Consider the following 13,103-nt stretch of genomic DNA (forward strand, 5'->3'; position numbering starts at 1 on the left):
GGGGGTTAGGCAGGGCAGAGGCATGAGGATGCAAGGGGCAGTTATGGAAGAGGACAAGGGAGCATGGAGGCTGCTGTGGCTGTTGTGGGGAGGCGTGAGGGCTGCTGAGGCTGGGAGTGCTGGTAAAGAGGGGCCAGGGGTGCCGGAGCAGGAGGGTCAGGGTTATGAGACTCACCTGGTTGCTGGTGCAGGAGAAAGAGAAGGCTTGAGGAGAAGTGTGTGAGGGAGAGAGGCTCTGGGCTGGCTTTTATGCTGGTCCTGGAGGGGCGGGACAGCCTTGTCCCATGGCCTTGGGGCATTTCTTAGGATGCAGCTCTTGCCTGGCCTAGCCTGGTGAGTCATAAGTGGGTCATGTTTTCCCTCTTGATGTTCTGTGATCCCATGCCCTCCCCTTGAGGCCGTGTCCATCTGACCTTGGCAGCAGCTTTTAATTGGGAGCAGTCAAGCCCAAGGTTTTGGGCTTCTTTTGACGCAGGTATGTAGAAGGTGCAAATAAAGCTGACAAGAATTTGGGTCTTTCCTCCTGGCTCTAACTGACACCCAGCCATTCCTGTGGCCACACCTGTTTTTATGCAGCCCAGGATGTGGTTATGTTTTTTGGCTGAAATTCACATTGCTGTGTCATTTTAGTCCACCAGAACCTGCAATTCTTCTCTGTGGAACTGCTCTCAATGAGTTTTCTCCAAAGCTGTGCTCGAGTCTGGGACTGTCCCAACCCATGTGCAAGACCTTGAACTTGGAGTTGTTGAACCACAAGAGGTTCTTCGGTTCTCAACATTCCCAGTGTCCCTCCTGATGACATCCTTCAATGTTTTTGAGTCGACTGCAACACTCGGCTTCCTGGTATCTGCAAACATTCTGAGAGTGGTGTAAATCTCACTGTTCATCTCCTTGATAAAATATTCAAAATCACCAGTCCAAGGCACAAGCCTGGAGGCCTCGTCACTGGCCTCCACCTGTACATAAAGCCATTGACCATCACTCTCTGTTCCTCATCCATTCATCAGAGCTCCTTTGAAACCCACACATCTGCAGTTTAGAGACAAGGGTGTCCTGTGGGACTCTGTAAAAACCCTGACAGAAGATCAGGATGACACCAGTTGCCCTTCCCTTGGCAACCAAAGCATTCGAGAAGGGAAGGTCCTTGTAGTCCTACTGTAGCTTAAGTGGATCATGAGGTGGACATGAACTCTTTGGAATAAAAATCTCCAGCTGTTACCAGGATAGGTAATGTAGGAGAAGAAATACAATAAGGCTGAAGGAGTTAACCCTCCTGTCCCCCACCACTGTTGGGCTCCAGAGTGGAGCAAGGACATGGACATGGTTGACCAAGAGCAGTGCAGGGCCACCATGACATTGACAATACTGGGGTATAATCAAAACTAGGAGGAGCTGAAAGAGCTGAGAGATTCTTGAGACAGGAGGCAAGAATGCAAATGAGAGATGTTGTCAATATGGCATGACCTCACTGATGACTCCCCAGTTCTCCTTAGTTTTGGTTGAATCTTCTGCATGTCTTGATAGATGTCATCAAAAAAACCCACACTTGTCTCTAATTCTCAAATTATGAGCAGCTGTCAATGTCACATGGACACAAACAGAAGAAGAAGACATGACACTGCAGAACATCAGGAAGGAAAACATTCCCCAGGTCATGACTCATCAGGCTGAGCAAGGCAAAAGCTGCAGCCTGCAAAATGCCCCAAGGCCATGGGACAAGGCTGTCCCGCCCCTCCAGAACCGGCATAAAAGCCAGCCCAGAGCCTCTCTCCCTCACACACTTCTCCTGACGCCTTCTCCTCCTGCTCCTGCCGACAACCAGGTGAGACTCAAGCCCCTGACCCTCCTGCTCCTGCACCCCTGGGCCCTCTCTTCCGGCACACTCAGCCCCAGCCTCAGCAGCTCTCACACATCCCCACAGCCCCACAACAACTTCCACACTCACTTATCCTCCTGCATCACTGCCCCTCACATCCCCCACATCTCTGCCCTGCTTTATCCCTCTCTCTTCCAGGCACCCTCCACACCACACCCATGGCCTGCAACAGCCTCTGCCGTCCCTGCGGACCCACCCCGCTGGCCAACAGCTGCAACGAGCCCTGTGCCCTGCAATGCCAGGATTCCCGCGTCATCATCAACCCTTCCCCTGTGCTGGTCACCCTGCCAGGACCCATCATGACCTCCTTCCCCCAGAACACCGCCGTCGGATCCACCTCCTCCGCTGCCGTGGGCACTGAGCTCAGTGTGCAGGGACAGCCCATCTCTGGGGATTTGGTGGCTTTGGTGGCTTTGGCTATGGCCGTGGATTTGGCTATGGGCTGGGAGGCCTGGGCTGCTATGGCAGAAGGGGCTATGGAAACATCTGCTAAGGGCCCTCAGCACCAGCCCTGACACCAACCACCCACTCCTTGGAACTCATCTCAGGCATTGAAGACGCATCTCTGGGCCAAGACTTTCAAACTGGCTCAGCACTTCCAGTTCCTGCTCTCAGGGCACCAAGCAAGGCAGCAGCCAAGGGCCCAGCCCGAGCTGCCTGCAAACATGGCCCATCTGCCTCCTCCTCTTCTCCCTCTCTGTGCTCTGCATCGTCCCTTTGGCTCTGTCCAGCTCCTCTGCTGCAAACCCCTTCTCCCAAGCCAGACACCATTGGGCACCTCTGGCTGCTCCCACTGTGGGGCAGGAAGGCCTTGGTGCTCTGGCCAAACCATCTGCAAGCAAGGGGCCTCGGCTGATGGTCATCCTCCTTGTACCTCAGACCAGCTCCCTTCCACTGGCTGCTCCTGAGTTTTCACTGTTCTACCTCAATAAAGTTTTCGTGCATCATAACCTCAAAAGACTCCTTCTTCATTCTTCTCCCTAGACACTTTGAGATTAAGCCGATGTTGTTGATGCTATTGGGATTGTTGGAAAATGTGCTCCAAGAGCTCTTGTAGGAATTATTTCCCCAATATGTACACTGGTACACTTTGTTCTTCCAGTGCACCACAGCAACCTTTCAGTTGCTTGAACACACGCCTGGATCCCCCAATGCAGGTCCATCCGTGCCTCTGACACAAGGCCCTCCTGGCTGGTGGGCTCACTTTGGCTGGACACCAGTTCCTCCAGACCTTCATCATCTCCCAAGGCCATTTACAGATCTGCTCAAGGAGGTCCATGTTTCTCTTTTTGTGTGTCAGAGTGGAACACACAAGTCCATTCTCCTCAGACTGCAGCAGAGGGGCAGAATGTGCTGCCCTCACTGAGGGGATAACCCCCGGGCTTGGGGGATTTTTTTTCAGCTTATTCATGTGGGCATTTTCAGCTTATTCATTGTGGACATTTCCAATTCCTCATCATTCCAGTTTTTTTATTTTTTTAATATATTTTTATACAGCAATGTTTTTTATTTATTAATTAGTGTTGAGGTAGAGAGCCATATTTTTAGTAATGTTTAGGGTTAGTTGATTAGTTTTGAGTTTAGGAAGTTGGTTTGATATTTTTTACTGGTTTTTGTGATTTGTTGTGTGGGTTTTTACATGGTTGTTTGTTATTTTTGATTCCTTTTTATATTGTGGTAAGATTTATTTGTGAAAAGTGTGTATTTTTGGTTTTTTGTTGGTAGATGGCTATATGGTGATGATTTTTAGTCTGTTTTTTTTTTTTATTAGTGAGATTAAAGTTTTTATTTTTTGTTAGTTTGTAATTCTTTTTAGAATTTTAGGGTTATTTAGGATTTAATTACAATTTTAGTGTGTAAGTGTGTTTAAGTCCTTCTCCTCAGGGATGCTGTTAATTTACTCATTACCCATCCAACATCCATTAGTGAGATTGATCCAATCCAGGTGCAGGACCTTCATCTAGGCTCTGTTGAGCTTCCCACCAGCCCATCTCCACAGCCTGTCCAGAACCCTCTGGGTGCCATCCCTTCCCTCCAGACCATAAACCACACCACTCACCTGGGACTCATCCCCAGTCTAACCAAGGGGGCACTCCAACCCACTCTCCATGTCCCTGACAATGATGGGAAGTTACAATGATTCCATTATCAATCCCTGTGGGCCACCACTCATCCCTGTTCTCCACACTGGGACATGGAGTGACCACAACTTTTCAGTGAGACCATCCTGCCCATTTCTTATCCAGCCAGATGTCCAGCCATCAACTCCAGCTTAGATACAAGGATGTTGTCTGGCACAGGAACAAAAGTTTTGCACAAGTCCAGATACAGGATCCTGGTTCTCCCTCTCTTCATCCACCCATAGTGGAACCAATACCAACCCTTGAAGCTGTCGCCAAGGTCAGATGGACACGGCCTCAAGATCAGAATGTGGAATTTCAGAGCTGTTTGAAGCAAAACATTCCCAACCTCATGACACAGCAGGCTCTGCCAGGCAACATTTTCTGCCTGGAAAATATCCCAGTGTCATGGACAGAGGCTGTCCCAAACCTTCAGCCATGGATCATCCTCAAGGCCATGAGGAAGATCCTCTGGCAGAGTCTTGTCTTCCCTGATCCCAGTAATCCATAGATTAAGAGTTCTCCAATATCACCAGAGCAGAGGGGCAGAACGTTCTGCACCTGGATTGGAGCAATCCCAAACATGCAGGGTAAAGGAGGGGTGATGAGAGGATTGAGAGCAGCCGCAGGGAGGAGCACTTGGAGTGTTGGATGAAGAATTGGATGTGCCCCAGCCATGTGCACCCACTGACCAGGAACTCCTCCTGTGTCCTGGGCTCATCCCACAGTGTGGGCAGCACAAGAGGGTGGGGGAATCTCACCCTCTGCTCTCCTGTACTAAAATCAGAGTTCAGTGTTGAACTCTGAGCCCACAAAGACAAGGAAGACATGGATGTGCTTCATAGGGTCTGCAGAAGGGCATGGAAGATGATGAGGGACAGAAGCTACTGCTGTCCACAAAACTGAACACACCATCCAGGGAGGCTTGGGCCACAGGCAGGGATAGATATGCCTTAGTGTATCCAGATCTGTGATCCAGTAACTGAAGGATTTGTGGGATGCACTGGTAGAGCAAATTGTGCCACCTTATAGTAGAATAGGGAAATAAATCATAAAAGAGGACCTGGAGCACTTTTTCACCAACTCCAATGGATGCTGGAACCCTGGCAGAAAGTTGAGTGAGACTGGAAGGGTCTTGGCATCAGAAAGAAGAAGAACTCAACTTAAAATGTGATGCAGGAAAACTTTATTGAGGTAGAAGAATGAGAGGCAATAAGCAGCAAATGGAAGGGAGCCAGGCTGAAGTGAAAGAAGGGCGACAATCAGCCAAGGTCCTTTGCTTGGAGGAGGCTTTGCCAGATCATAAATGCCTTCCTGCCCCACAGAGGGAGCATGGCGTGCTGAGGGCCCTTAGCAGATGTAGCCACCCCTTCTGCCATAGCAGCCCAGGCCTCCCAGCCCATAGCCAAATCCACGGCCATAGCCAAAGCCACCAAAGCCACCAAATCCCCCAGAGATGGGCTGTCCCTGCACACTGAGCTCAGTGCCCACGGCAGCCGAGGAGGTGGATCCGACGGCGGTGTTCTGGGGGAAGGAGGTCATGATGGGTCCTGGCAGGGTGACCAGCACAGGGGAAGGGTCGATGATGACGTGGGAATCCTGGCATTGCAGGGCACAGGGCTCGTTGCAGCTGTTGGCCAGCGGGGTGGGTCCGCAGGGACGGCAGAGGCTGTTGCAGGCCATGGGTGTGGTGTGGAGGGTGCCTGGAAGAGAGGGGGTAAGGCAGGGCAGAGCCATGAGGATGCAAGGGGCAGTTATGGAAGAGGACAAGGGAGCATGGAGGCTGCTGTGGCTGTTGTGGGGAGGTGTGAGGGCTGCTGAGGCTGGGGCTGAGCGTGCTGGAAGAGAGGGCCCAGGGGTGCAGCAGGAGGAGGGTCAGGGTCGTGAGGCTCACCTGGTTGTCAGCAGGAGCAAGAGGAGAAGGTGTCAGGAGAAGTGTGTGAGGGAGAGAGGCTCTGTGCTGGTATTTATGCTGCTCCTGGAGGGGCGGGACAGCCTTGTCCCATGGCCTTGGGGCATTTTTGAGGCGGCAGCTTTTGGCTGTCCCAGCCTGCTGAGTCATGAGGTAGGGAATGTTTTCCTTCATCCATGTCTACAATTCCTTATCCTGCTCTTGAAGCTGTGTCCATTTGACCTTGGCAGCAGCTTCTAATTGGGAGTTGGTATTTGGGAATATTTGACTGTTCCATGTGTGTCAGGGAGGGGTGAATAAACAGCCAGCACCCAGGGAAGGTGCAATGTCATCAGTGAGGTCATCTTGTGGTAGTTGTGTTCTGTGGTTTGTGGGTGCCTTGTGAAGACTGGGACTCTGTTCTGTGCCACTGGGTGTCCATCACTCATTGTGTTGCACCCAGCAATGCTGAGGGAGCTGCTGATGTCCTCAGAAGGTCACTCTGCAATAACTTGGAAAGGTCACAGCGCCTCAGAACCCTTCATGACAGAGGAAAGAAATCTCCTCTATTCTGTGTTTTCAATGATATCAAGAAACAGGATCAGGGAAACAAGAGGCAATCCTGGGTTGAACTTAATCCATTGTGCTTGTATTTTGAAATTTATACAATTTACAAAACAATATACTCTGTCATTCAAAGTTTATTCCTTGACCTCATTCAGGAATCCAATAAACAACAAACGGGGCCCAATCCCTTTTTTCCCAGCCTGCTCTGTGACATCAATTCCTTTTTTCCACGTTCAAGCCACAAGTTTTCATAACTTATAATTAGTAAGTCCTAATGTGTTGTTCCTATGAGCAAACCCCAATAATTACTAACGGACAGCCAGTAAGCTCCTCTCCTTTTGTGTCACAGAGCAGTTGTTCCTCTGTGGAATTGTGCAATTTCATGTTCTGCTCCTGAGGCCATCTCCATCCGACCTTGGTGGTAGGATAAGTTGCAAAAATTAGAGACCAAGGTGTTGATTGTGAGTGTCACGACTCGTAGAAGATTCAACCACAACTTTGGAGATTTGGGGTGTCACCACTGAGGTCATTCTATGGCATATTGACAACATGTCCCATTTGCATTTTTGCCTCCCGCCTGAAAAAATTCCAGTTTTTCCACTTCTCATCTTAAGGATCCTCCACTCCCATCAGTGCCATGGTCTCTTGGCCAACCATGTCCATGGTCTTGTTCCACTGAGGAGCCCCAACAGTGGTGTAGAATAGGATGTTCAACTCCCATAATCTGACTGTATTTCTTTTCCTAATTCTGTCCTGGTAACTGCTGGAGCTTTTCACAGCCAAGGCTACATGGCCACCTCATGATCCATTTATGGAATTTCAGCCCAGAGCAGTGACCATATCCAAGGTTGCAGAGAAGTAGGTTTGAATAGAAGGAATGGCTGGGGGTTACATGAAGACATGAAATTGCACCCAAATTCCTGTAGGATTTGTTTGCCTCTTCAACATTCAAAACAAATCAACTCCAATCCATTGACCTCTGTTTCTCCCAATTGAAATATGCAGTCAAGGTCAAATGGAGATAGATTCAAGGGAAGAACATAGAATTGCAGAAAATGAGGAAGGAAAACAGTCCCCACCTCATGACTCACCAGGTTGGGACAGCCAAGAGCTGCTGCCTCCAAAATGCCTCAAGGCCATGGGACAAGGCTGTCCCGCCCATCCAGAACCAGCATAAAAGCCGGCTCAGAGCCTCTCTCCCTCACACACTTCTACTGACTTCTCCTCGTGCTCCTGCTGACAGCCAGGTGAGACTCAAGCCCCCAACTCTCCTGCTCCTGCACCCCTGGCCCCGCTCTTTGGGCATGCTCAGCCCAAGCCTCAGCCGCACTCACACCTCCCCACAGACACACAACAGCCTCCACACTCCCTCACCTTGCTGACACTTCATCCCTCATATCCCCACACCCCTGCCCTGCCTCACCCTTCTCTCTTCCAGGCACCCTCCACACCACACCCATGGCCTGCTACAACCGCTGCAGTCCCTGCGGACCCACCCCGCTGGCCAACAGCTGCAACGAGCCCTGTGCCCTGCAATGCCAGGATTCCCGCGTCATCATCAACCCTTCCCCTGTGCTGGTCACCCTGCCAGGACCCATCATGACCTCCTTCCCCCAGAACACCGCCGTCGGATCCACCTCCTCCGCTGCCGTGGGCACTGAGCTCAGTGTGCAGGGACAGCCCATCTCTGGGGGATTTGGTGGCTTTGGTGGCTTTGGCTATGGCCGTGGATTTGGCTACGGGCTGGGAGGCCTGGGCTGCTATGGCAGAAGGGGCTATGGCAACATCTGCTAAGGGCCCTCAGCACCAGCCCTGACACCACCACCCCTTCCCTGGAACTCATCTCCGGCATTGAAGACGCATCTCTGTGCCAAGGCTCTCAAACAGGCTCAGCAATTCCTGTTCCTGCTTTCAGGGCACCAAGCAAGGCAAGATCCAACAGGCCAGCCCGAGCTGCCTGCAAACATGGCCCATCTGCCTCCTCCACTTCTCCCTCTCTGTGCTCTGCATCGTCCCTTTGTCTCTGTCCAGCTCCTCTGCTGCAAACCCCTTCTCCCAAGCCAGACACCATTGGGCATCTCTGGCTGCGCTCACTGTGGGGCAGGAAGGCCTTGGTGCTCTGGCCAAACCATCTGCAAGCAAGGGGCCTCGGCTGATGGTCATCCTCCTTGTACCTCAGACCAGCTCCCTTCCACTGGCTGTTCCTGAGTTTTCACTGTTCTACCTCAATAAAGTTTTCGTGCATCATAACCTCAAAAGACTCCTTCTTCTTTCTTCTTCCTAGATACTTTGAGGTTGTTGATGCTATTTGGATTTTTGAAAAAATGCTCCAAGACTTTTTGTAGGAATTATTTCCCCAATTCCACTCCCCACTGGTACACTTTGTTCTTCCAGTGCACCACAGCAACTCTTCAGTTGCTTGAACACACGCCTGGATCCCCCAATGCAGGTCCATCCGTGCCTCTGACACAAGGCCCTCCTGGCTGGTGGGCTCACTTTGGCTGGACACCAGTTCCTCCAGACCCTCATCATCTCCCAAGGCCATTTTCAGATCTGTTTGAGCAGGTCCATGTCTTTCCTTCTTTTGTGTCCTCAGAGTGGAACACACAAGTCCAGTCTCATCAGAGTTCAGCACAGGGACAGAATGTGCTGCCCTCACTGTGGCGATGACCCCAGAGCATGGGGGATTTTTGCTCAGTTCATTCACATTGCCAGGACATGTCCAATTCTTCATCATTCAGGTTTTGGCGTTTTTTTGTTATTTTTATAGTATATTGGTTATTATTTATTGATTATTGTAGTGGTAGAGCTTTAGGGTTTTTTCAGTAAAGTTTAGGTTTAGTTGAATACTTATGAGTTTAGTAAGTTGGTTTGATTTGTTTTTATAGTGGTTTTTGTTATTTGTTGCATGAGGTATTGTATGATTATTTTTTAAATTTAGTTTTATAATATGTAAAGAATTATTAGTAAAAAGTGTATGGTGGTTTTTTTGTTGGTAGTTGATTATATGGTGGTGGTTTTTTTAGTGTGGGGGTTTTTTTGGTTGTTTTATTATTGAGATAAAAGTTTTTAATTTTTTATTAGTTTGTAGTTATTTTTAGAATTTCAGAGTAATTTAGTTTATATATATGGGTGTGTAAGTGTGTAAGTCCTTCTCCTCAGGGATGCTGTTAATTAACTCATTACCCATCCAACACCCATTACTGAGATCAATCCAATCCAGGTGCAGGACCTTCCTCTTGGCCCTGCTGACCTTCACGAGCTTCACACGAGCCCGTATCTCCAGACTGTCTGGAACACTCTGGATGCCATCCCCTCCTTCCAGACAATCAAGCATACTACTCATCCTGCTGTTATTCACATTTTTTGCTGATGGCACACACAATTGCACTCTCCATGTCCCTGACAAAATGGGAAGTGACAATGGTTGAACACGAGTCTCTGAGGGTCGCCACTCATCCCTGTTCTCCACACACATATGGAGCCATTGACTCTTTCATAACTCTTCCAGTGCAGCCATCTCACCCATTTCCTTCTTAACCCAATGTTCCAACCAAACATCCACATCTCTCCAGCTTAGAGACAAGGATGATTTTTAGCAAAGGAAGAAATACTGTGCACAGGTCCAGTTACATGTTATTGATCCCTCTTCCCTCATCCAGCAATGCTGGAACCAAATCCAACTCATCAAATCTGCCGCCAAGGTCAGATGGACACGGCCTCAAGAGCAGGACATGACAATGCAGAGCTGTGGGAAGAAAAACCCTCCGACCATATGATTTACCAGGCTGTGCCAGGCAAAAGCTGCTGCCTGAAAAAATGCCCTGGGATAACCGGCCAAGGCTGTCCCAAACCTCCAGCCATAGATCATCCTCAAGGCTGTGCCCTGGATCCTCTAAACCAGAATCTTGTCTTCCTTGTTCACAGTGACCCATAGATTAAGAGTTCCCCAATATCACCAGAGCAGAGGGGCAGAATCTGCTGCACCTGGATTGGAGCTGTCCCAAACATGCAGGATAAAGGCTGGGTGATGAGGGGATTGAGAGCAGTCCCAAAAGGGAAGGATTTGAGGTGTTGGTGGATGAAAAATTGGACATGCCCTGACCATGTGCACTCGCAGAAATCCGCTGTGTCCTGTGCTCATCCCCACAGTGTGGGCAGCAGATGAGCAGGGGAGTCATTGTCTCTACTCATGTCTGGGGAGACTGGAGTTGTTTGTTCAACTGTAGGACCCCTACAATAAATCATCCTTGCACGTCTCCCATTTCTAATCACAACAAGAATTCTTTGGTCCCCTCAAGCTCTTGCTGTTCTTGCACTGTTCTTGCTTCTTTAAGTCTGTGTCTTTCTTCTACTGTAAAGCCCAGCTCATCACCCCAAATCAGGTATCCTTATCTGTGTCCTTATCAGTGTGCAGACAGGAAGTGTCAGTCTGCTAGAAACGCTTTTCTGGAAGTTCTTTTGCTGCAAGCATGCATAGCCATGATAAGAAAGATATGGACCTGCTTGAGCAGATCTCTTACTGGGCTGAGGAGATGATGAGGGGATGGAGCAACTGGTGTCCACCCAAAGGGAGCACACAACCCAGAGGGGCTTGTGCCAGCAGCAGGGACAGACCTGCATTAGCGTATCCAGGGCTGGGTTCTAGAAACAGAAGGGTTTGTGGGATGTGCTGGAAGAGCAAAGCATGCCAGTGGGTGGTTGAAGTGGGGAAATAAATCCTAAAAGATCTCTTGTTGCAATTTCTAACCCCAGTGATCTCTAAAACCCTGGGATATTGCTGAGACTGAAAAAATCTTGGGGGAAGAACGAAGGAGGATTCATATGAGGTTACGCTGCAGGATAACTTTATTGAGGTAGAAGAATAAAAGGTCCTGAGCAGCCAGTAGAAAGGAACAGGCTGAGGTGCAAGTAGGGTGACCATCAGCCGAGGTTCTTTGCCCTCAGGAGGTTTTTCCAGAGCACCAAGAACATTCTGCCCCACAGTGGGAGGAGTCCACCAGAGGAGCCCACTGATGTCTGGCTTGGGAGAAGGGGTTTGCAGCAGAGGGAACTGGACAGAGCCAAAGAACCAATGAAGAGCAGGGAGTGGGAGAACAGGAGGCAGATGGGCCATGTTTGCAGGCAGCCCGGCTGGCCCCTTAGCAGATGTAGCCGCCCCTTCTGCCATAGCAGCCCAGGCCTCCCAGGCCATAGCCAAATCCACGGCCATAGCCAAAGCCACCAAATCCACCAAATCCACCAGAGATGGGCTGTCCCTGGGCATTGAGCTCAGTGCCCACAGCAGCCGAGGAGGTGGATCCGACGGCGGTGTTCTGGGGGAAGGAGGTCATGATGGGTCCTGGCAGGGTGACCAGCACAGGGGAAGGGTCGATGATGACGCGGGAATCCTGGCATTGCAGGGCACAGGGCTCGTTGCAGCTGTTGGCCAGCGGGGTGGGTCCGCAGGGACTGCAGCGGTTGTAGCAGGCCATGGGTGTGGTGTGGAGGGTGCCTGGAAGAGAGGGGGGTGAGGCACGGCAGGGGTGTGGGGATGCAAGGAACAGCGATTCAGGAGGGTGAGGGAGTGTGGAGGCTGTTGTGGGGCTGTGAGGAGGCGTGAGGGCTGCTGAGGATGGGGCAGAGTGTGCTGGAAGAGAAGGGCCAGGGGTGCCAGAGCAGGAGGGTCAGGGTCGTGAGGCTCACCTGGTTTTCAGCAGGAGGAGAAGGCGTCAGGAGAAGTGTGTGAGTGTGAGAGGTTCTGGGCTGGCTTTTATACTGGTCCTGACCAGGTGGGACAGCTTTGTCCCATGGCCTGGGGCATTTTTGAGGCAGCAGCTCTTGGCTGGCTCAGCTTGGGGAGTCATGAGCTGGGGAATGTTTTCCTTCATGTAGTTTTGCAATTCCATGCCTTGTACTTGAAACCATTTCCATCTGACCTTGGCAGCAACTTCATTGGGTTTGTATTTGGGCAGATTTGACTGCTCCATGTGAGTCAGGGAGGGCTGAATAAACAACCAGAGCCCAGCAGAAATATGATGTCATCAGTGAGGTCATTTTGTGGCACACGTCCTGTGGTTTGTGCGTGCCTTGTGAAGACTGGAACTGTGTTTTGTTCCACTGGATGTTCATCAGTCGTTGTGTTGCACTCAGGAATGCTGAGGGAGCTGCTGATGTCCTGGGCAGGCCACTCTGCAAGAGCTTGGAAAAGGTCCCAGTGCCTGAGAGCTCTTCTTGATGGATGAAATGGACCCCATGCAGTTTTTTCTTTTCTAGGATCAAGAGAAAGGATCTGGAAATTAAAGCCACGATAGGTTGAACTTGTTCCAATGCTATGGTCTATTTGGATTTCTCAACTTTACATGGAAATATACTCTGTCATTTAAAGTGTATTTCTTTACCTCTTTAAGAAACCAAATAAACAAGCAACCAATGATGCCAGACCAGGTTTTGCCCAGGCTGCTCTCTGGTGTGAATTTGTTTATTCTACATTCAAGTCCTATGGTTTCATAACTTATATCCTGTCAGATGTAATGTTGTGTTCCTGTTAGGAACAAACACTAATTGCTGCTGGATGGTCATTGTGATCCTATTTCCTCCTGTCATGGTGCTGGCATGTCTTTGTGGAATTCTGTGATTCTGTGTCCTTCTCTACAGGCTGCGTCCATTT

At 50.1% G+C, this 13,103-nt stretch overlaps 1 protein-coding gene and 3 pseudogenes across 1 annotated transcript; 2 read left to right on the top strand and 2 right to left on the bottom strand.

Annotated features, from left to right (window-relative positions):
* Positions 1-2,034: 2,034 nt before the first annotated feature.
* On the top strand, positions 2,035-2,391 carry LOC135442956 (feather beta keratin-like). The gene has a single exon (XM_064703226.1). It carries the CDS (start codon positions 2,035-2,037, stop codon positions 2,389-2,391), a length of 357 nt encoding a protein of 118 aa, XP_064559296.1.
* A 2,955-nt stretch (positions 2,392-5,346) lies between these two features.
* On the bottom strand, positions 5,347-6,015 carry LOC135443441 (feather beta keratin-like; annotated as a pseudogene).
* Positions 6,016-7,579: 1,564 nt separating this feature from the next.
* On the top strand, positions 7,580-8,248 carry LOC135443442 (feather keratin B-4-like; annotated as a pseudogene).
* A 3,347-nt stretch (positions 8,249-11,595) lies between these two features.
* LOC135442957 (feather beta keratin-like) lies at positions 11,596-12,342 on the bottom strand (annotated as a pseudogene).
* Positions 12,343-13,103: the final 761 nt, after the last annotated feature.

Source organism: Zonotrichia leucophrys, chromosome 2, assembly GCF_028769735.1.
Source record: "Zonotrichia leucophrys gambelii isolate GWCS_2022_RI chromosome 2, RI_Zleu_2.0, whole genome shotgun sequence".
Classification (NCBI taxonomy): domain Eukaryota; kingdom Metazoa; phylum Chordata; class Aves; order Passeriformes; family Passerellidae; genus Zonotrichia; species Zonotrichia leucophrys.

Excerpts from the sequence above, each read along its gene's own strand:
- LOC135442956 (XM_064703226.1), top strand. The coding sequence starts at position 2,035 with ATGGCCTGCAACAGCCTCTGCCGTCCCTGCGGACCCACCCCGCTGGCC.